Raw genomic sequence first — 23,250 nt, 5'->3', positions numbered from 1 at the left:
CTCTTGGCGTGACCTTGGCCAGATCACTTTTCATCTCGAGCATTCAGGTCTGGCTCTAAATGCAGGGGTTGGGCTGCACTGGTAATTCCTGGTGGGGGCGGGTTAGGAGTGTGTTGCATTTCTCGGGTGTTGGGGGGGAAGCCCGGGGAGGTCCCCACAGATACAGAAAGGAGAGGCGGAGGCAGTCACTCACACAGCGAGCACGGCAGGACGCTCCAGATGTCTTTATTGGGGCTTGAGCACAGCATGACAGTCAAAGGCATGCAGACAGGGCGGCAGGGCCCAGCCTAGGCATGCCTCAGACACACGAGGGGACAGCTTTAGAAAAGGACGACCAACACCAGGGAGGGGCAGGGCGGGCTGGGAGTGGGGAGGGAGGGCCGACACAGGGGCAGAGGCCAAGGTCGAAGGGGGCACCTGGCCTCGGCTATTGCACGCATACTCTGGCCACCAGCCAGGAAGTACTGTATTGCAACTGGTCTCCGCTCGCCCACAGCATTCCCTTCTCGGACCCCTGAGCCAGATGGGCAGACAGACCCCTTCCCTGCCCGTCTGCCCAGCAGCATCTTTGGAAACAAACGGACGAAGGCGACAGAACAAAAAACCAGAAATAAAAAAAGACAAAACACCCCCTCAGTCAAGGACACAGGGAAGGTGGAGAAAGGAGTGGAAGAAGGTGCAGCGGGAAGTCCCCCAACAACTGGGGCGTGGGGTGGGAGGTAGAGCCCCAATCTGGGATGGGGTGAGGCTAGTGGGAGCAGTGGCTCCAGGGGGCAATCTGGCCTTCCACAGGCCTCTGGCCCACAGGGGAAACACTTCCAAGAGGGAGAGTCTAGCCGGGGACCACCCAGCTGGACTGGCAGTTCCCAGGTACACTTTTCCTGGGATATTTCACACACATATTCAGCAGAAACAAGGAATCAGTGAAGGGGAAGGGAGTGAGGGTGGGGGCGGGGCGAGGGCCTGGGGAGACACAGCCTAACGAAGAAGACAGACCACCAAGAGCACATGCACTACACACGATAGTATAGTATGTATGAATATAGACACTATATGTGCATATATATCTCTTCAATGTACAACAGAACAAGAACATCAGACCCAATGGCTCTGGGCCCCGAGGGTCACATGGGAGGTTTCCCATCAGTCCTGTGCAATCAAGGATATCTGAGTCTTTCCCAGCGAAAGATTCTTGCCTGGGTTCCAGAGTTGCCCTAAGCCTCTGGCTTTCTGTCTGTCTGCCTGTCTCTCTCACGTTGGTGCCGCTTTAAGAGAGGGTGAGGACTTCAGCCTGGGCATAGTTGGACGAGAGGGCATCTTGGCAGGTCTCTGTGTTTAAAGAGCACAGGTGTGAGACACTTGGACACACACTTTCGGCTCAACATTGCCTTCTTGGGGGGGTTGGGGGGGTAAGGAGTTCAGCAAAAGAAAGGGAGAAACAAAGAATGAGATGTTAGAAGGAAGGCAGCTGCTGACCTATAGGCGGTGGGCTGAGGAGTAGGCCAGGAGCGGAGCTGGAAGGCATGGGGCCCAGAGCTAAGAGTCCAGGAAGAGTGGGGATAGGGAGGAAAGGGGGTGAGCCCTTCATCACCCCTCTGCCAACCCAGCACTGGGCCACGGTGACCCATAGGTGATGTTACAGCTTATCTCCGTGCCTGTTAGGTAATGAGCTCCAGGAACCAGGAGACCTCAGGTCCTCAAAGCTGTAGTGCAGTGGGAAGAGGGACCACAGTTCTGCAGCCTGGCATGGAGGCAGTGGGAGAGGTTCCTGGCAGGGTGGTGGCTCACAGCCCACAGGCCATCACCTGGGCTGCTGCCTGCCCAGCCTGTGCTCCCCCCTGACACAGCTCCATCTGCCATCACCACCTGGGGCTAGTCCATTGTCCCAGGGGGCTGGTGAGGAAGGCTCCTGAGTGTGCTGCCGTGTCATGCCCAGTCCCCTTCCTCAATCTGGCAGGAACAGAGTCCCAGCAGCTGGAGGGTGGATGCTGAAGGGGAAGGTCAGGGAGGATGACTGTGCCCATCTCAGGAGAGACAGCAGGAGACCCAAGCCCTCAGTGAGCCCTTCTTGGCGTCTCCGCCTTAGCCTGGGACGGCAGTGGCCTGGGCCTTCCCTTCCCCTACCTTCTCAACTGGGGCACAGGTAGGGCAGGCAGGAGGCTGCTGTGGGGGCAGGCATTATGCCAGAGAAGGCGATGTTCTCTGGCCAGGGCAGAGGAGGCCCTCGTCTTCCAGAAAGCTCTGTGAAAGGGCAGCCGGAGCTGTTATGCAGCCTCCCCTCTGACTCCCATGCAGTCTGGGCTCTGGGCTGAACAGGTACCTTCCCCTCTGGCTCCAGCTCCCAGCCACCCCTCTCAGAAGCCCTGGGGGCTGAGAAGTGGGCTCTAGGGTTGTCAGCAGCCCTGGTACAAACTGGAGGGGCAACAACTCTTAACCGGGCTGCTTCCCTGCTCTGCGGGGAGTGGCTGGGCCCCAGCTGCAGGGGAAAGGCTGTTAGAAGCCAAAGTAATGGGTGGAGGTCCAAGTCCAGATCCAAGGTAAAGCAAACTGCACTCTCAGGTTGTGGGTGGGAGGGAGAGCCCTCTCCTGAGGAGGGAGGCCCGAGGCCTGGGCAAGCCTGAGGCCCATGCAGGCAGCCGCCTCCCCAGGCAGGGCCTGGTGTACAGTGGGGCTCTGTAAACTCCAGGGCTCACTTTGCCCTTGCCAAGGGCCCTGAGAGGAGCTGGGGCAGGCAGCCTACTCAGCTCTCCCGTCAGCTTACGCTCAATCCTGTGTCAACCCTACAGAAGCCAGAGAGACAGGAGGGGTGTGTGGGAGCCCATCTCCCAAGGCACTAGGGGCTCCAGCCTGGCACTCCTGCATCATGTCGCCCAGAGACATCTGTGCCCACCACGGGGGTGCCGTGAGCATGCCCGTCCCTGTGGGAGGGAAGAGAGGGAAGGAGGCGGTGGGTGCCGTGGAAACTTGGGCTCCTGACAACTTGAGGGCTGCCACAGAAATAGCCGCCTCAGTTCCCTGAACCAGAAAGACAAGTGAGAGGAGAAAATAGCTGTGGTGCCCATGCTACACCGGACACCCAGCTCATTGTGCCCGTGTCAGAGCCAGGACCCCTGCACCAGGGAGCCCAGCAGGAGCAGGACCGAACTCATCCTCCCGGAAGAGAAGCTGGGTTCTCAGACTGGGCTGGAGGGGTAGAAGGTGCCCTGCTCCCATCCTGCTCCCCAGGGCTTCCCTGTCCGTGTCCCCTTCTGAGGGGCAGTGGCATGGATACCCCTGTATCTTCTCAGCTCTTCTTCTCGTCATTCTGAAAGCAAGCAGGAGGCAGGCCCCACCGACCACAGCAGGGCTGGGGGAGCCCAGGACCCACCTTGAATAGACTTTTCTGGAAGGGATACTCCTGTGTCTGCCCAAGGCTGAAGAAGGCACTGAAATGGGAATGTTCCTGGAACAGGCTCTTCATCACCCCTCCAACCCCATGAAATTGTCGGACCTTTCTGTCCAGCTCACCTTTTGGGGTGGCCTCCAGAGTCCCCAGCCTCCTGCCAAGTTCCAAAATGCTGTCTGGCGGTACCTATCTCTGCCCACTCTGGAAGGAGCAGACATGGACTTTCCTTAGTCATTCCCTCGACAAAGTTGCATAATCTGACTCTAAAAATTGCCAGGCACACGGCTCTGCTGTCAGGTCTAATTCCCGTCAGGTGAAACAGGCAATGTCTTGGCTGAGCTGTTCTGAGTTCCTGGGCTGAGGAGGTCCTGGAGAGCCTGGCTGGTGCGCTGGGGAGGGGCCCCCTGTGGCTCGGCCCACCCTGGGCGCAGCAGGCTGCCCGTCAGGGAGCTGGTGGGGGCAGGATGGCTTCAGTCCCTACACTTCCCCTCAGCTGCCCCTGCCCAGGGTGCACCCCTGCTCACTCAATGACTCACAGACCTGTTGTGCTCCCTGGCTCGTTAGGTAAATGAATACACTTAATTATAGAAATTAGATGAGTCTCCGGTTCTGGCAGCGATACAGAGCACAGAGGCTGGGTGGGAGCGGCAGGTGACTCAGAGGCAGGGCTGGGAGCTGGAGGGAGCAGCAGAGGAAGAAGAATTGTCGGGGAAGCAGAGGAAGCAGCGTGGCAAGCGATACTGCAGCTCGGGGTGCAGATGGGATGCTGGGCTCCGCTGCTGGGCGCCACCCCGAGAGGAGGACATCCCCGCACCTACGCAGCCAATCCTGGGGCTCTGACTCTAGGAACTCCCACCTGCACCCCACGGCAGGGCTGGAGAACATCAGGTGGCACCGCTCCCCCAAGGAGTCAAGCCCTCACACACCGGCAGAGATGCCCCAGGGGACAGCCTTAGTCCTGGCCGGTCTGGGTGTGGGATTGACAGACAGACAGACAGAGATGTTCAGTTGCAGGCTGTTTGGTTACTGGTTGAAGGCCCCGTGGGATGGAAATGCATTTGCTGTGATCTAGGTGGGACCCTGATGGGCGAGGCAGGGCCCAGAGACACAGTCCTGGGGGTGACGGCACCCTCAGCTCAGGACGGGAGTGAGCGGAATAGAAGGCCTGCAGGTAATCTCTCCCTCACTCTCAGGTCCCAGAGCTGAACATTTTGGGGAGCTGGGTGCTGTGGAGGAGAGGCCTCGGGGCCTGAATTCTCCTGCATCCTGCCTGGCTTCCGCAGGCCCCAGGAGGAACGAGGGCTGGAGGCATGTGAGTGTGCCTGTTTGCGCGCGTGCGCCCAGGGGCGGGGCGAGCCGAGGGTGCAGCTACAGGGCTGAGTGTCCAGGGGGTGGGCTGGTGAGGGGGTGGAAGGGGTGGGCGAGCAGGAGCTTTCTTGGAGGGTAGGGTGAGCTGTACTGCGATGCCAGCTGAGATAGCCCCAGACTGGTTCCAGCAGCTCCTGCTGTGTTGTTTAGACTCCGGCACTTTTCACAGCCTTGGTGAAGAAAAGGCACGTGGGTCAGAGGGGCGCAGCTCCTTGCCTGAGATGCTCCATGGGATCCGCGTGCCGGGAACCCTGCAGGGCGGGCAGCCCCGGGACTGGGTGGAAGGATCTGGTCCACCTGGGAAAGGCTCCCTGACTTTCTCTGGTCTCTGGATGGACCCCTGGGCCCCACACTCAGCTGACCTTTGCCCTACCATTGTCCCCAGGTAGGTTCCCCTCCAGCTGCATGAAGCCCCTACAGCCCTCAGTACCCTCCTTGCTCAACCCTAAGACGCCCTAATTAGCACTCACCAGTTTCCTTCCAGGGAGCTCACCTTCAGTCACACGTACCTACAGGGTCACATGGGGTCTGTGCTGGTGGCCGGAGGAGGCCTGGGCCCACTGACTCCTGGGCCTGAATGTAGCCCAAGTGCAGAGAAGTGTGGCGTGGTCTGGCACAGGGAAAGTTGCCGAGCGCGCGCTGGGAGTTTGGCGATGCTAACTGCCACGCTTACTTAGCAGGACCTGTTTCCCAGCAACCCACCTGTTCCCTCTCGAAGGTCACTCTAATTGGCTGAGCTACATGCTTGTTGCCAAGAAGCGGTGTGGAGGCATCTTGAAAATAGAGCAGCCGGGCCCCACAAGCAGCCAGAGAGATACGACATGGTAGGACGCAGGCTCCCCAGCCCCATGCACGCACACACACAGTCCCCTCCTCAGACGGGACCTGTTCCCCAGGCCCTCATGGTCCCTGCTCTGACTTGCAATCTCACAGCCTCCTGCACTCCACTACTTCCACTGAGCCCCTCACCACTCTGGATGAAAACAGGGGTGATCAGGACTCAGTTCTGTTTGCTCAAGTCCTACAGGGGGGTGGGGTCCCCTTCACCCCACCTTCTACACCACCCGCTTAGCATGCTCCAGCCAGAGCAAGACTCTGAGCCTGAACTAGGACGCAGTGGAAGCCACAGCATGTTTGGGGTGGGGGCAGGAGGGAGAGGCACATCCAGAGCCCAAGGAGTGGGCTACACAGAGGCCAGGGGTGACCAGAAGAACACAGAAGAGGGTGTGAGGAGTCTGAGCACTGTCCATCTGCAGCCCTTTAGCTGAGCCTCCGGGCCACCTCCAGATTCCAGGTTGCTGCTCCTGCTTCTGCCACCCAATAGGACACGTGCCCAGCAAAGCAGGATGCATACCTCTCAGGTCTTAGTTAGGGTCAGGGTGCCCTGGGGATCCCTTGGGGACAGTGGCGCTGAGCAAGCCAGGGAAAGGGCCTGGGAAGGTGTCCCTGGAGGCTGCCTGGGCTGGGCAGGCCAAGGGACATCCTGCGGGGACAGAGACATCACAGGCTATTCCTACAGCAGCCACTGCCCCTGCCTCACTCAACCTGCCTTTGGTCTGGGGTTTGGGGATGGTGGGAAGTGGAGGCGGGATGTTGGGCTGAAAGAAGGTTAGTTAGGAAGTGGCCTGCAAACCCAGGGAAGAGCTTTTTGCGGGGAGAGTTGGGGTTTATCCTGAAACTAGGCAGGCTGTTTAGAGAGATTAGGTCACAGGGACAAGGCAGGAAAAACAAAAAAGTGATGAGGAGCTGGGCAGAAGGGACACTTGGCCTTGAGAGCCCTGGCTCTCAGCCACTACTGGCTCTCAACCATCCCTAATCATTTCGGTCCCACTCTTTCAGGCCAGGAATCCCTAGCTCCACTGACCAGCTTCTGCACGGGGTCTGCTAATGGAATTTCAGCCTTCCCTTGAACTCGCCAAATCCTTCAGAATGCACTTCAGAGGGGACCCACTCTCCCTGTCCACCCCTCCCCCTGGTCACCCTTCTGGCTCTACCCGGAGTGAACAGTCCCATCTCAGGGGCTTACAGATTTGGGCTGCAGAACCCCCAGTGTAGGGCAGAGGAGGTGGGGCCTGAGCCAGGCTCTCTGAAGACCTCACACCAGCACCCCATTCTTACCCTGCTTCCTGAATGTGTTGGCATCCCCCAGGACTACTTACTTGGGGAAGCCTGAGCTGTGTTTAAGGGAGGCCTAGGGGAAGGCTGCCAATGGCCATGAGGCACCAGGCCTGAACACCACTGCAGCAACCAGAGGAAGAGAGGCAATAAAATGGAGGGGACGGCAGGAGCCATGATCTGGGGTCCCCTCACCCTCTAGCACTTGTCTTCCCCGTGGGCACCCAGGGGGCTCTGTGTATCTTCTGGGGATGCTGCAGGCCTTTCTAATCCGGGAACTGGAATATCAGGGGACCCATCCTAAAAGCGAGGGTGCATCTGAGGCAGAGGAGATGGTGTCCATGGCCTCAGAGGAGGAGGGGACCTCAAGCTCCATGGGGGACACTGGGGAGACTCAGCTCCGTGGGGGCTACACCCCTGCCCAGCCTGGGGAGCCATACCTTTCCGGACACTACCATCGGCACAGGCAAAGTCCCCAGCGCTGAGCAGGAAGCAGGCAGCTGCCTTCTTGTTTCTGTCTCGGGTGCCGGAGCGTCGCAGGGCCCGGCGCTCCTCCGGGGTGCGGGCGGAGGCCAGGGGCTGGGTGAGGCCGGCTCCCTCCTCGTCTGACAGCACCGCACTGGCATCGCCGTTCTGCTTGGAGTCTAAAGGGGCAGACAGAAAGAAGGCTGCATGAGGGCTGATCCCAGACCTAAAGCATCACTTACCCAACCTGAGGGGAGAGTGTTGCCAGAGCCAGGGAGTGGGTCTGGTCCTGGGGGGCAGGGGACAGGATGCGGGCTTCCCTCCCAGCCTTGGCCAGGGCCACAGATACCCTAAAAGCAGGGATTCCCCAAGTTGGCCCTTTGAGATCAGTCCAAGGCAGGCAGCAGAGTCAGCTTCTTCCTTGGGTCTGGCTCAGGCTGACACTCGGATGAGTCTGCATTCCCTAGGAGAATGCCTGGCTTATTGGGGTGAGGGGTAGCACTGTCAGGGCTGAACTGTTAGTGTGGCTTCTGCAGCTGTCTTCCTGGACCACCCGAAGGCACTTATTCTTGTTCACCAGGATCCAAGCCAGAGTCAGTGCCTGAAGGATTTAGAGCCCTCTGCTCTCGGGGCTCCCCTGTGTCTGGGGGGGGGCGCTCCCCTGTGTCTGGGGAAGCCCCGAGGGGAAGAGGCTCCAATTCAGCTCCTACTGCTGTGGGCTCTTAGTCCCAACCCTGCTCTGCCAGGCACGCAGCAGCACAGATGAAGCTGAGCCCTGGGATCTGGAGAAGGGGGGGCTCCTTGGTCTGAAGGCAGTGGCCAGGAATGCCCTTTCTGTGACCGAGCAGTTAGGATCAGGCTAAGGAATGGCTCATGGCGCCATAGGTATTGTGGAGCCAGCCTAGGGACTTTTACATTTTGATATTAAGTTACCCTCTGAGCCCTGAATGGACCTCAGGGTACAGCTGAAATTCCCTGGGGTACTGGCTGGGAGATTTATGTTCAGGGATTGGGGAAGAGGGTACCATTTTGGTGGGGGAGAAGAGGGGGGCCTAATGGGTGCTGTTCCATCAAGGTCTTTGAAAGACCCGGGCCCTTGAATGACCCCAGGGAGTGAGTGGCTCCAGCATGTAGGATGGGCACCCACCAACAGGCCACAGGTGAATGTCCCAAGTCAGGCACCTCCCCACAAGGACGAGTCCCAATTTGCCCTCAGAGCCAAGACAGGAGCTGCTACCTTAGTCTCCTGGTACCCCCCCAGCTCCCCAATGGCCTGGCATCCGATGGCCCCCCATGCCCCATACCTCCCTCAGGAGCCCATCCAATACCTAACAGTTGGATTCCTACTCTTCAACCTAACTTCACATTGCTGTGGGTGAAGCCAATTTCCTTTCACTCTTGACTCAGGTAGAAGGAAGCTTTCCTGGGGTGGCCTTTCTCATCCTTGAAGAGCACGATTCAGACCCTCAGGTCCTCCCGTTCCAGGATGCAGCTATCGGTTTCTTCCACCTTTCCTTTCCCCTCTCCCAACACTGTCTGGGCTGCTCCCTCTTGGTTCCCTTCTGTCCTATGTTAAACCCCGAGCCCAGGACTCAGTCTAGCTTGTGCCAAGCAGAAGGCAGACTCCCACTGCCATTACGTTATCACATTTATCAGGCCAAGAGACACTAGACTGGAACGTTTGGAAAGAAATGATTCATGTGTTGATTCTCCTCAGAAGAACAGCTGCCCTACTCTCCAGCTAATAATGACAGCGCCTGATATTTGTAAAGTGGTTTTAACTTCTTAAAGGACTTTCATATCCATCATTCGTTTGGGTCTCGTCAAAGTCGGGGTAAGGCATTGACAGCATTCCTGTTTTACAGGTGAGGAGTCTATGCCCAGAGAGGGTGAGTAACTGGCCTACGGGCACACAGCACAATGGCCAAGATGGGATTAGAAACCCAGGCTTCTAATTTACAGCCCCATGCGCTGCCCATAGCAGCCTAAATTTAGGGGGATACTCATTCCACAGAGCCTGATGTTCAGGAAGCTATCAGAGAATAGATATTCAGCCTCAATACTGTGCCCTCATAAAGGCACGCCTTATATTTAGGGAAGCCCAGGGCAATAAAAGCACAATCCCAAATTCCAAGGGCTGAGTTTCACCTGGGAACTCCCCTGGCCACTGGGGGAGAGGTGGCTTTCCTTCCCAACCCCCAATCTCACCTGCCCGTTTCCTCTCAACCACACCCTCTTCTGGGGCAGGGGGGCTGGCATCACTGTAGGTACTGTCCCTGGGCGAGGTCTCCTGCGACTTGCAGTACATGGGCGACTCCAGCTGGGGCGGCCGAGGTACGTGCTTCTTCCGTTTCTTGGGCAGCTTCTGCTTGGCCATGGCCAGAGAGTAGTACATGCCGAAGTTGTTGACAATGACAGGCACGGGCATGGCAATGGTGAGCACGCCGGCCAGTGCACACAGCGCCCCCACCAGCATGCCTGACCACGTCTTAGGGTACATGTCCCCATAGCCCAGCGTCGTCATGGTGACCACGGCCCACCAGAAGCCGATGGGGATGTTCTTGAAGTCGGTGTGATCATTGCCCCGCGGGTCGGAAGGCCTGGCGCCGATGCGCTCCGCGTAGTAGATCATGGTGGCGAAGATAAGCACGCCCAGGGCCAGGAAGATGATGAGCAGCAGGAACTCGTTGGTGCTGGCGCGCAGGGTGTGGCCCAGCACACGCAGCCCCACGAAGTGGCGCGTAAGCTTGAAGATGCGCAGGATGCGCACGAAGCGCACGACGCGCAGGAAGCCCAGAACGTCGCGAGCCGCCTTGGACGACAGGCCGCTCAGCCCCACCTCCAGGTAGAAGGGCAGGATGGCCACGAAGTCGATGATGTTGAGCAGGTTCTTAACGAAGTCCAGTGTGTCGGGGCAGCACACGATGCGCACCAGGAACTCCAGCGTGAACCACAGCACGCACACTCCCTCGATGTAGGTCAGGATGGGCTCCGTTTCCACCTCCCGCCGGAAGCGCACACTGGTAGTATTCCCCACTCTGTGGATCTCTGTCACGTTGCGGTCGATGTTGAAGGCCTCGTGGGTCTCCAGGCAGAAGGTGGTGATGGACACCAGGATGAAGAAGAGAGAGGCAAAGGCCACCACCTATGGGCGGGGAGGAGAGTGAAGGCAGCTGTCAGGGACAGATGCACCCAGCAGGGACAGGGCCCTCAGCCTGTAGAGGGTGGGGCCGTGGGTCACGAGGCAGTCTGTTAGGTGGTGAGAGGTGGGATTAAGGTACACGGTCAGGGGCTGGAATTCCCTCCCCAAAGGGTCTTTATCCCTCTGCTTGCGTGCTTTAAGGCAATACGTCCCAATCCTTGTCATGGTGCACAGAAGTTAGAGGCTGCCTTTGGCTGGAAGGAACTGAACAGAGGACTGTAGCTGCCTGGCCCTGCCTACTGCCTAGCTCTGCCCACCTCTAACCTGACCGTGCTTTGAGGCTTCTCAAACTGGAATGGCTGTATAAATCCTCTGGGAACCTTGTTAAAATGCCATTCTGATTCAGGAGGTCTGGGGCAGGGCCTGTGATTCTGCATTTCTAACAAGCTTTCAGGTGAGGCTGCTTGTCCACAGGCCACACCTCAAGTAACTAGGCTTTAAGGCAGTATTCCGCAAAGTGAGGACCTGGACCAGCAGCATAAGCATCACCTGGGAACTAGTTAGAAATGCAAAGTCTCGGGCCCCCCCAAACCTACTGAATGACAAATGCTGGGCAGAGGGTCCAGTAATGTTTCAACAATCCTTCCAGGTAATTCTGATACACACTAAATTGCAAGGGCCACTACATTAAGGGATATGCCTAGAGGCAGGGGGCTGGCATTCTACCTATTAAGCTCCGGCCGTGACCCACCTCCTCAAGCCCCAGGTCCCAGCCCCTCCTGACTGCCTCTCACCCTAGGATGTCTGAGCCGACTGCCCAGACAGTGAGAAGCGTCTGAAGAAAGACAACCTGCTCCAGGGCAGGAGACAGGGTAGTCTGCCCAGAATAGCCACCCTCCCCTTCCCGAGAACTGACATTTCCTGGGACACTGAGCGCCAACAAAAAATAAACTGCACCCATTGGGATCAGAGTGTGGCAACAGCTGATCTGGACAGCTGCTGGGATCTCGGCTAGAATGATGAGAGCAGCACTCAGCAGAGGAACGGCTGGGTTTAAGTGTCCAATCATTATGAATGGAGATGAAATGCATGTGTAATGACACCAATTATGGAGCCTTCATCTGTTATTCATGTGATGCCATTCACCACTGTCAGGGTGCTCCTTGCTGGAGTCCATGCCCCCTGCTGTTGTCTGTCCTGCTTGGTGGGTGGGGATGGGCTTCCTCCCTGAGCAGTGGCTGAGCTGATAGATGAGGGAGGACTGTGGCCCCACGACCCCTTGGCAACCCCCACTGCCTGCCCCACTCTGATTTCCACCTGGCCATGGCATTGCCCTGTCTAATGATGCCTCTCAGAGATGCTTTCCTCCCTGGGAGTCTGCACCAAGACGGGTGAGGTGGGTGGGCACAACTTCTTCTTAGTACTGCAAAACACCAATGGAGAATACGGGGGGATCTGGGAAAATAAAGCAAGAAGTACCTCCAAGAGCTTCTGGAGCAGGAGCGAGTCTGAGGAGGGAACTTTGGGAATGAACATTCATTAGCTGTCTATTCTGTGCCTGCCATACTTGGGCACTCTATACGTGTTATCACCTTCAGTCCTCCCTGTGAGGTAGGCCCCATCATCCCATTTTCCAAAGGAGGAACTGAAGATCAGAGAGGTTATATACTTGCCTAAGGTCACACAGCCTGGAAGGGATGGAAACCAGACTTGAACTCAGCACTGTTTAACTCAGGGGCCGTACCTTCTCTTCACACCTCCCAGGCAGGGTCAATTCATAGACCCAGGAAAGTCTTCTCTGAATTGTCAATACTGCTCCCAGCCAGCTCCCTGATGACTGCTATTTCACTCTTAGGAATGTGTACCTTTGGCTTGGGACAGACACCCACCACACAGTAAGACTTATACTTGAACATGGACAGGTTGATCAGATACGGCAAGTTAGGAGAAGCAGGGTAGCAGACCACAGACACACTTTTCCACTTGACAACTCTGCCTGGAGCTTCTCTTGCCTGCTTCTCCCCCCTGCCCCATGAAGGTGAATTTCAAGTTCCCTTGCTGGTTTCAGTTTTCTTCCCCTGAGAAATGGGCTGTCAAGACAATACGGGCTGACATGGGCATTAGGCAAATAGCTCCAGCCTATGGGCTCTCGAGGGCCATCCAGAGATGAGCTGGTGGAGGCACCTGTCCAGTGGCCATGGTGATGCTGGGAACCCCGAGTCCTGGCACCGCCCTCCCAAGCAGAGGGGATTGGGGTAAGGGGTGGGGTCAGCACATCCCAGATCGGCCAGGAAGCCTGGGAAGCAGAAGCTTGTGCTCTTCTGAGGAAAAGTTAGCCAGGAGGGTTGGCCCACCTGGGAGCTCAGCGTGAAGTTAATTGGTGATTTGGAAAAACAAGTTCAGGAAGAGCTGCCAAGGGGCTGAGTAGAGGGCGCAGGGAGGGAAGGGGAGGGCAGGGCGGGTGCTGTGGCCAGGGCCACTCTCTCACCAGCAGGGCCAAGGTGCCTTCCTCAACTCCGCCCCAAGGGCTCCTTCTGCAGCAGGCCCAGTGGGTGCAAACCACTCCTCCCTCCTGCATTAGGGAACAACCCCCTGAATTCCTGCAGTGTTCACTCATTTTTTTTTTTTTTTAAACACAGAACCATCCCATCTACTTACTTCTACCTCTCACGGCCACCCTCTCAGAGGATGCGGACAGGGAAAGGGGAGCCACATGTGTCCATTTCTCAGGGGCAACAGAGGCACGAGACAGGGCAAATGACTTGTTGAGGATTAAACTGAGGCCAGGTCTCTTAACTCACAGCTCAGAGCTCTTTCCTCTTGGCCTCTCTGACCAAACAGATGGGGACAATCCACTCCTCCCTGATGAAACCTACATGGGCCCTCAGTCTCCCATATGGCCCCTCCAGCCTGGTCCCAGGAAGCCCTCACTCCCTGAGCAGACAGGTAGACCTAAGGCCGAGTGGTGATAGATGCAGTGGCCTGTGCTCTGGCAGGCTGCCCCAGGTGGGTCCCGAAGTTACAGGTACCCCTTCAGGGCCCTAAATTAATTCCCCAAGCCAAGTTATTTTGTAAGTGGTGGCCCTGCTTGCAATCGGTGCCTTTCACCAGGGCTTTTCCCTTTCGTGGCAGGGATACTGCTTTCATTCTGCTTTCAACCCTTGACTGGGACTTGAAAGGGACCAGCGAGGAGGCGGCGGCTGCAGCAGCATCACCCAGCTTAGAGGTCAAGTCCTCACACCTGAGCCTCCTATCCAGTGCCCGCCGCCCTCAACCCTGGCCCATCCTGCGAGGCTGGCAGGGCCCCTCAGTGTGCTCCCCATCAGCCTCTGCCACACATGGGGCTGTGCAGCCTCGGGGAGCTGAGACTGAGGGCAAAGGAGAGCTAAGGAGCCCTGGGGTCAGCTGCCTGGGTGCCTCATCCCGGCACTGCTACTCAGTCAGGGAAACGGTGCGCTCTGTGCCCGTTTCCTCGCTACAATGGGACACTACCAGTGCCCCAGTAGTGTTACTGAGGGACAGCAAGTGCCTGGCACAGAGTAAGTGCTCAATAAATGGTGACAGAGCTGAGGAGGTGAGGGGGCCTCCGTGAACACTCGCGTGCAGCTTCTGAGGACGAGTTGGATCTGGAGCCCAAAATATCACAAAGCCTTTGCTTCACAGAAGAGAAAGGGACTCGGAAGGTCATTGAATTCAGTTCCCTTTCTGCTGTTTTACAGGTGATGAAACTGAGGCCTGGGGAGAAGTGACCTGCCTGGTTCCCATGGCCGAAGCTGTCCGTTCTTTCCACTGTGTGTGGACAGAAGGCATGGATTCTGCTGGAAGTCAACACTGCCCAAGCAGGGACTTCCCTGGCGGTCCAGTGGTTAAGACTCTCCGCTTCCACTGTAGTGGGCGTGGGTTCGATCACTGAAGGGGGAACTGGCATCCCGCATGCCGCACGGTGCAGCCAAAGAAAACAAAAACCAAAACTGCCCAAGCAGAAAACCGCTTGTGTGAACTAGTTCGGCCAGCAGCAGCCCCTCCCCTGCCAGCTGGAAGGATACAGGAGGGTCTCGCCACCCTGGACAGGAGGGTCCTAGCCTCTGTGAAGGACAGTGCTGCTCCTTCGAGCTTCCTGCTCCCTTGGGCCCCTCACACTGGCTGGCTGTATCCTGTTGGGGACCCATCTGTCTCCAGAGACCCAGGTGTTTCAGCTGGTGGGCCAGCCCTGTGACCAGCCTCCTTCACTGAGCTCATCCCACGACTGTCCTTGGCGGAAATGTAAAGTCACATAGTTCTGGACGCAAGTCTGGCTCCGCAACTTACTGCCCAGACCTTGGGCAAGTTACTTACCCTCTCTGAGCCTTAGGATCTTTGTTCGTAAAATGGAAAATTGAGTACCTACTATGGCCAGACACTACTGGGTGCTGTGGAACAGCAGGAAACAAAACACCCCTGCCCCTTAGACCTTCTATTCCAGTGGAAGGAGACTGTCAACAAAGAAGTATAGTATGTCAGATGGTATAAGAGGGAGAAAAATAAAGAGAAAGATTAAGAGGTGTGAGGGTGGGGGAGCTAATTCAAATAGGGTGGTCAGGCAAGGCCTCAGTGCCAAGGTGACATCGAAGCAGAGACCTGAAGGAGTGAGGGAATGAGTTATGTGAAGATCCAGCAGAACTCCAGAGGCAGCGGGAACAGGCAGTGCAAAGGCCCTGAGGCTACCAGCATACTTCATGTATTGAAGGGATAAGAGTACCTGTCTTACAGGGTTATTTTGAGGATTAAAAGAAATGATATTTGTAAAACTTAGCACCGAGCCTAGAGTGGCTCAGAAATCTGGCAGAGGCTGGGTTGGGGGGGGTGGGGAGGAGGTGACAGACACCAGTCATTGGGAACTGAATACAATCAGCAGGAGCAGGGGAGGGGAGCCCAAGGAGGAAGGGCCAAGGAGACAGATGGACAGATAAACATAAGAAGACTCATGCCCAAAAACCTATATTAAGGATGAAGTGTAGGAGAAGAGAAATTTGAGAACACAGCCAAAGACACTTGCAGAGGAAGATCTGAGGGGATGGGATGAGGAGCTGAGCCTTCTGGGGAAGTGAGATCCTAGTGCCCAGGTGGTGCTGGAAAGGGAGTGGGCAGCCCTGCAGGCTGAGAAGCAGGGAAGAAGAGGAAGTCTGCCAGGCAAGGCATCTCTGAGCCGTCCCTGGGCTCCTAGGTGAGGACCTGTACTATGATGCCCAGGTCCCAGCCGAGGGACCCCAGCTCCTCTCCCTTCATGGGCTGCCCCAAAGCAGAACCTGGCTGGCCCTGGGCCTTCCCATCCTGAGCCAGGATCCTCTGGTTCCGGTGTCAGAGCCAGCCTCTACCATGCCCAGCCCCTGCCAAGCTAGCACCTGGGGTCTCTCAGGGCCACTTGGCTGCCTAGAGCCGATGAGTCCCAGAAGGAATTCAGTCCAGTCCATATCACTGGCCTAGAACTTATCCAGACAAATGCAATTCCAGGTTCTTGCCTATCCCTCAAAACACCCCTGCCCCTTAGACTTTCTGTCCCATGCTGTCCTATCTCTGCTCTGGCTGGTCCCCTGGCCAGGAAATTCCCTTCTTCACTAACTCTGCATGGCTAAGCACTACCCACACTGAATATTTATTTATATATTATAACTGGCTTCCTTCTAAAAATTATTTAAGGAAGCTAAGTCACTATCATGCAGGGCCTACCCAGTTTAACTTCTATTTCCTTGTTGAAGCTTCCCTGCATACCAACCCCCCTCCAAACAAATAAACCCTCATCTCACACAGAGGTGGGATTTATCACTTCGCCCTCTCACCTTCTATTGAACTTCATTTTTTAAGACTACTGTGGCCCCTCTCCTGATCTACCTTGTATTATTATTACCATTTCTTGTCACTCAATTTTCCCCAACTGCCACCTACGCCACCTGATCTGGTTCTCTTTAGGAACAGGGACCACCTCTAACTCGTCTTTATATTTATAGAGGCCAGCCCGGCATCTGGCAGGTAGTAAGTGCTCAATAAATGTTTTCTGAATGACTGAAGCAAAGGTGACTGCCTGTTCCCTCTCCTGGTCCTAGGGAGCCTGTCACGAGGAGAGATCATCAGCCTCACTAACTGGGACTAGAGGTGACAAAGGGATGCCTAGGAATCCTTTCAGGCACCTGGGCTCTCAAGACTCTGCGGCTCTCAGGGGTGAGTCAAGCCATTTGCCTGATGTGGACCCCTGCCAGGGGCCAGTAACCTTCACCCAGCCCAGAGAAATCCCCAGCAGGGAGCTGGGCCAGGTCGTGGCAGGCTGGCTGCCAAGGAACAAAGTTGGCTTGAGTACCCTTGAGCCCAGCATCCCAGGCTGACACTGACCACAGGTGGAGGTGAAGGGCCTGGGGGCTCCCAGTTCCCAAGGCCCAGCTGCCTAACTCTGTTCCTGCCTGCTCTTCCCCCAACTCTCCAAAATAGCCCAAGTTTATTTTATCCCTTCCCCCACTTTACACCCCACCCCAAATGGTGACAAACAGAAACACCTCATCATCCAGAGACAAGATGTTCAGAGACAAATGTTGGTCTGTTCAGAACAAGAGAGGAAAACAGAAAACAAACCCAGGAGACTGGGAGGCTGCCTCAGGGCAGAGGTGGGGGGAGGCCTGCAGCCCTTGGCCTAACACTGCTCCCGCTTCCCGGGAAGGCAGTTCCTTAGGAGGGCAGTGCCAGCATGCCCCAGGGCGGAAGCCCAGAGGGGCTGCCCTGGGGCATGCTGGCACTGCCCTCCTAAGGGTGCTGCGGAAGCTGGGGCACCCAGTCTCCTGGGCTCAGGTTCCTGGCCCTTCCTCACCCAGAGGGCATGGCACTGCGAGTCCTGGCCCTCACTCAGAAGGCTGTCATGCCCACCGACTGGCTGGTCCCAGGCAACAACCAGGCCGGAGAAGCTGGGGCCTTCAGATGGGGTGAGCAGGAAGCAAGCTCTGCATTTCCTTCCTAGAAGGCCGCGGTTTCATTCCTCTGCCTGGGCCACGGAACACCTAGTCTCTTCTCTTAACCAAGCCCCCTTTCTTTTTGTCCTATAAAAAGCCCCACAGTGAGGGAAAGAAAGAGAAAGCAAGCTCAGGTGTGAGCAATTCTAGGGAGCAAGGAGACGGGGGCTTTAGTTTGGAGGGAGAAGTGAAGGAAGGGATGCAAGGAGAGCAGAAAGGCCCTCCCTCCTGAAGTCAGAGGCCCTTTCCAAGCAGAAGCCCCAGGAGGCGGCCAAAGCAGGGGACAAGCACAGACGTGGATGCACAAGATCTGGGCTTGGATCCTAGTTCTACCACCAGCTATGCGACCTTGAACAAGCCCCTCTGGGTCTCCGTTTCCTTCTCTGTAAGCTGAGGTTAATAATCCCTGCCTCACATGGGTCAGATATTAGAAAAAAGTGCAGGTGCGCTAGCACCTGACAACTGGCACAGTGGATGCCCAAGCAGTGTGAAACCCCAGCTGCAGCTGCCTCTTGGGGCAGTGGGATCCTGCAGGGTCACCTCCTCTACTCAGAGGGGAAACACCATGAGAAAACTCAATCTAGGTACTGATTTAGCCAAAGGAGAACTATCATCCTTAATAGGGCCGATAACTGGACTAAAGCCAGCTCAGCCCCTGGGACCTCTGGAGACTGGGGATGAGGGAGGTGAGTGTCCCAGGGTCCCATTCATCAGGCCTCCGGTCTGCCCTCAGAAAAGGAGGAAGGCCTGATCCTAGAGCTCGGGTTGCTGCCCAAACCCTGACTGGTCCGCCTCAGTCTGGGAAGCCACCCTCGCCATTGCTGAGCCCTCCCTCTGCCTGGGACCACGGGCAATGGGCAGAGGGGGACAGGACCAGCCTGCCTCTTGTGCTTGCTCCCAGGTCAGGCCATGGGAACAGAACCACAGCAGCAGCAGCCGTCCATGGACCCTGCCGCTGTGAAGGGAGCAGGGTGAGCACCCAGGCTGGAGCCTGCCTGAACAGGAATGGCTCTGCGGGCCAGGCCGGTAGCTAGGCAACAGGCTCCCATAATCAGCTCAATTCACTTTCCGTTTGTATCTGTTTTGTTCCTGTCATAACGCACTACTCAAATGACCAGCTGCTGTATGCGAAGAGATGTCTGGGGCAGCGCTCCGCTCCTCTGCCCTTACTGGCCCTCGGTGAGCGCCCCAAGCCCACCGCAGTGCTGCAGGCCCCTCCCCCTCTTCCTCCAGGGAGGCCGAGGGAGGAGGCCGAGGGAGGGAAGGTATGTGCACAGACCCAGGGGACAGCACAGGGGCAGGGTGTATTACTGGCCTGGGGTAAACAGAGCAGGGAGGGCATAGCCCCAGAACCCCAGCACCTCAGACCCTCAGGCCTGGAGGTGTAACCGAGTAAGTGTCCCTTCTGATGTCCCCAACTGCCCCTGGTTTTCTGATGTCATCCACAGGAGGTACAAAACCTCAGGCCACCTCCCAGACCAGAGTAACAAATGATCCACCTCAAAAACAGCCGCCTTCAGTGGCAAGAACATGTTATCATCCAAGGAGCAAGGGCTGGGTAGTGAGGGAGCCCTGGCTTTAAGTCCCAGCCCAGCACTCTCTAGCTGTGTGACCTCAGGCAAGTTGTTTACCCTCTCACAGCCTCAGTCTATTAAATGGGGATAATACCTCCGCTGTAAGTTTACCGGGAGGATTAGAGATTAATGCAAAGTACCTGCATAGTGTGCTCAATAAATGGCAGTTGTTTATCAATTAATTTTTTAAACTTGTATCCTCCCTTGTATGTCCCAGGAACAGCTGAAGGCTTGCCTTTGCCTGTGCCTCTCAGCAGGAGGCAAGCCCCTTCTGGAGTGAGTGCCACCAAAGCTGCATATGGCTGTGCACATCAGTATTAACAACCAGAAGGCAGGATACTTGGGGTGATTTGCCGGCTCTATTATTTATTAGTTAAGGATCTGTGATGACACTTAACACCCCTGAATCCTGGTTTCTTCCTTAAGTGGGAAGAATTTACCCAACCCAGCCCCAAACTTCTGACCTCAACTGGATTGCCCTGGCTGCTGTGATTCTACACCAAAAGGGCCAAGTATCGTGGGCTCCTGGAGGATTTCCAGGGGCTAACCAGGCTCTGAGCTTACTCAGAGAGCCCCGGCTGGACCACTCTGCAGTGAGTTGAGGAGAAAATAAACTCACTGATGGTACAGCCCCTTGGAATCAAAGGGGGAGGAGGCTGAGCAGATGAAAAGTCCTCAGAGGCCCCGGAATGCTCGGAAATAGGGCCCCTAACCACCTCATCTTATTCCTGCCTCCCTGGCTTGGCCCCTTTGCCCCACTCCATCAAGCTAAATCTGCCTTCTCCTCCCCCACCCCCAACTTCGAAAGAGCCTGAAGGATCTGCACTTGTCTCTGCCCTCGTGCACACAGCCAAGAGCGAACACTAGCAGGATTAGAGGACTGCATGAGAAGCCCATGGGACTCACAGCCAGCCAGGGCCAGGGCCAACAGAAACAGCACTCTAGCTTTGCTCTCAGTAATGGAAAAAGGTCCCTACCTTCCAGTGGCTGCCCTGGGATGGTACGCCTCAGCCACTGAACCCTCTGCTCTTCCCTCCTCTTCCACACAGGAGATGCATGTGCCCTGGTAGAGCATTTATGCCAGCCTAGCCCCTCCCTGCAGCCCTGTTTCCCAATCTCCCGCCCTCCCCTGGGGGGGTAAGGGGAGTGTAACTTTTTCTTCCATGACTGGGTTGAGGCCCAGCACAGGGAGTGCGGCAGGGCTCTGAGACTCCCTAACATGACGACTTGGGATGCCAGAGGAAACTACCAGCTTCCACAGCAGGGGGCAGTCCCCAGACCCAACACATCACGCTGCTCTTTCCTGTCTCCCAGACAGACCCCAGCCAGGCTTCAGGCTGCCATCCATGAGATCAGACACCAACCCCCAGGGGTCTCTTTTTTTTTTTAAAGAATCTAAAGCCATCCTTCATGGGTGTTTTTTTCATTTTAGATGCCCAAGCCTACCTTCCCCACTACCCGCTTCCACCTAAGCGGGTTAGGGGAAACTGGATTGACTTGGGGAGGGGATGGTGGGAAAAGACTAGATCTTGCCTAAATCAACCTACACTTCTCCCCCCTGCACCCATCCCCATCACCTATTTCAAGCAGTAACCTGAACCAGGGCTTTCTGGGAAGCCAATTTGTGCTGCAGTAGGAAGAAAGAAGCGGCAACAAATCTGGGATCATCACCAGGCAGCCTGTGGCTGGCCACTGGCTGCGGGAGCCCGAAGGGCCCGCAACATTAGGCTCTTCCTGTCTGACTCTCCCCTCATCCCAGCAGAGGCCCGGACAACCCAGGTGTCCAGGAAGCCTCAGGGGCGTGGTGTGGAGCAGGCATCTTGACTTATCTTCCTGGGAAAAAGAAGGGCTCTCCAAACCTGGATGAGAGGTCTGGGTTCTGGTCCCAGTTCTGCCTGTTATGGCTGAAGAGGCTGAAACCCACATCCCCTTCTCTAGAACTCATAGTTCCTAGCACACTGAGCTGCTGGGAGGATTTCAATGAGATGGGACACAAGGAACTGCCAGAGTAGCCACTTACACTCTAGTTTTTTCCCCCAAATCCTGCCTGACCCCAGCACAAGGCCCCATTCCAGTTCTCCAGGACTCTGTCCTTCAGAGGAATTGGGGGTAGATGTAGAGAGGCCACCTGTGCAGGAAGAAGGGGGTGGAAGAGCTCAGCTAAGAGCACCCCACTCGCTGGGAGGGGGATGCCTTAAAGCAGGAGCTGGGATTAGGTCCAAGTAGTAAGTCAGGAGTGCAAAAGTGTGCAATCTCCTGATGAAGCGTTGGGGGCGAGGATGATTCCCCTGGGGGCCCATGGAAAGCAGAGGAATTTGGGAGGGAGGCGGTGGTAAAGTCGGTCAGTCTCGGTCCGAGAGAAGACCCAGGCTCTTGACACTCACCCTGGCCGCCCGGGAGGAGTAGGGATCCTCGAAGAGCGCCCACATGCGGGGCTGCCAGCCGCGGCAGCCCCCGGACCCGGCGCCGGGGCCCGCGCCTCCCTCGTGGGGCCCCAGGCGCTGCAGGGCCAGCTCCCGCTCATCGTCGCCGGCCTCGTCGCCGGGCCCCGCGCCCCCGCCGCCTCCGTCTGGGCTCTCAAAGATGTCGAGCGCCTCCTCGGCGTCGCGGTGCTGCCGGTAGGTCATCCAGCAGCAGGGCTCCACGTCGGTCTCGTCGATGCCCCAGAAGGTGAGCTCCTCCTCAAACAGAGGCCCGCACACGTCGGCGGGGCAGTGCAGCTTGCCCGTGCGGTAGTAGTTGAGCACGTAAGCAAAGACGCCCGGGTGCCGGTCGAAGAAGAACTCGCAGCCACCGCCGCCGCTGCTGCCTGCACCACCGCCATCGGACGCGGGCCGGCCCCCGCCGTCGGGATCGGCCAGCCAGGCGAGGCGGGTGCCCGGTAGGGTGCGCAGGGTGCTGCGGTAGGTCTCATGTCGCGTGCCGCCCACGTTGATGATGATCTTCTCCGACGCCTCGCCCTTGGCCATCTCCTCCTTCAGACATGTTTTGGACGGAGGCTTGTTCCCCGACTTGCGCCCGCGGTAGGAGGAGACACACACCGAGCTGATCATAAGAAGCGCTGCGGGGCTTCGGCTTGGGGCGGCCGCTGCCCTCCAAACACCCTTCCAGAGGAGGCAGCGTCAGACGGGGGAGGGGGAGGAGACCAGGAGGAGGCAGGAGGCCGCGGCGGCCCCCTCTGCGGCGTGGCCCTGCCCCTGCCTCCCCCCCGGGGCGCGGAGCGGGAGGAGTTGGATTTCTCGGGGGGCACAGGTGGTTGGGGTTTGGGCTGGCAGCGCCGGGGAGGGAGGCAGGAAGGTAAAAGGAGAGCCGAGGACCCAAGCGAGGCGCCCGGGAGGCAGGGGTAGCACACACACACTTCCCCCGCTAGCACTGGACACCCAGACGCTCGGGGCCCGGGACACGCCCCCCTGCACCCCCCAACAGACGGGGAAGCGCACTGTCCAGGCGCACTGCGCGCGCTCACACTCACACGGGCCACCCTCTGGCTCCCAGTCCGCGCCGAGACCCGGGAGCTGCGGCGGCGGCGGCGGAAGCAGCGCAGCAGCAACAAGTCCTCCAAGCGGCTGCCGAGGCCGGGCCGGCGCTCTCACGGCAGCCGGAGCTCCGCGGGCCCGGGCTGCGTGCGGTCAACACAAGGCGGCGGCGGCGGCATGTGGCCTCTTCCCCCCATTCATAAATCCAGCGCAGGGCACGGATGGCGGGCGGGGCGGAGCGGAACGCGGCGTTCGGGCGGGCGGGTGCTGCGCAGAGCGAGGCGGCACAAGGAAAACAAGCGCGCCCGCAGGAGCGAGCCTCCGGTCCTGCGTCCGCGGCTCGACAGCGGCGGGGAGCTGCGCTGCGCTGGGCGCTGCGCTGCGGGGGCCGTGCCGGGGCGGGGGGGCCTCGGACGGGGCGTCCTGCGCGGCGCCGAGCTTGGGGGCGGGGCAGCTCCCGGGAGCAGGGTTCTGGGCACTGCGAAGGAGTCTCCCGGGCGGCGGCCGAGCGGCCAAGGACACCTGCAGGCTTCCCGGGCTGCGACAAGCAGGAGCCTCAGCGCAGCGCCCCGGCGCCTGGCTCCTGCGATCTGGCGGGGCTGAGAGCCACGCCATCCACGCTTCTACCCATCTCCGGGCGGGGTGCTGGCCTTGGCCCGCAGCAGGGGGTGGGCGAGAGGTGGCCTAGGGGCGGGGGTTGCCTCCACGCCGGTGGGCTGCGGCTCTGGGCGCTCTCCGTCTCCCTCCGGCGTTG

The 23,250-nt window shown here is 57.9% G+C and overlaps 1 protein-coding gene across 3 annotated transcripts; it reads right to left on the bottom strand.

Moving 5' to 3' along the window:
* Positions 1-240: 240 nt before the first annotated feature.
* Positions 241-22,369, bottom strand: KCNC4 (potassium voltage-gated channel subfamily C member 4). Of its 3 annotated transcripts, none has more exons than XM_082615355.1 (4): positions 21,405-22,369; positions 9,542-10,478; positions 7,309-7,512; positions 241-1,329 (listed from the first exon to the last, which is right to left on the bottom strand). In XM_082615355.1, exons 1-4 carry the CDS (start codon positions 22,071-22,073, stop codon positions 1,268-1,270), a joined length of 1,872 nt encoding a protein of 623 aa, XP_082471481.1. In that variant the 5' UTR covers positions 22,074-22,369; the 3' UTR covers positions 241-1,267. The 3 variants fall into 3 exon arrangements, with proteins under 3 accessions (XP_082471481.1, XP_082471482.1, XP_082471480.1); XM_082615356.1 differs by having other exon boundaries at positions 1,257-1,391; XM_082615354.1 differs by lacking the exon at positions 241-1,329 and adding an exon at positions 2,559-2,918.
* Positions 22,370-23,250: the final 881 nt, after the last annotated feature.

This window comes from Mesoplodon mirus (assembly GCF_964341445.2).
Source record: "Mesoplodon mirus genome assembly, chromosome: 3".
NCBI classification, from domain to species: Eukaryota; Metazoa; Chordata; class Mammalia; order Artiodactyla; family Ziphiidae; genus Mesoplodon; species Mesoplodon mirus.
This window is presented reverse-complemented; position numbering and strand designations above follow the sequence as displayed.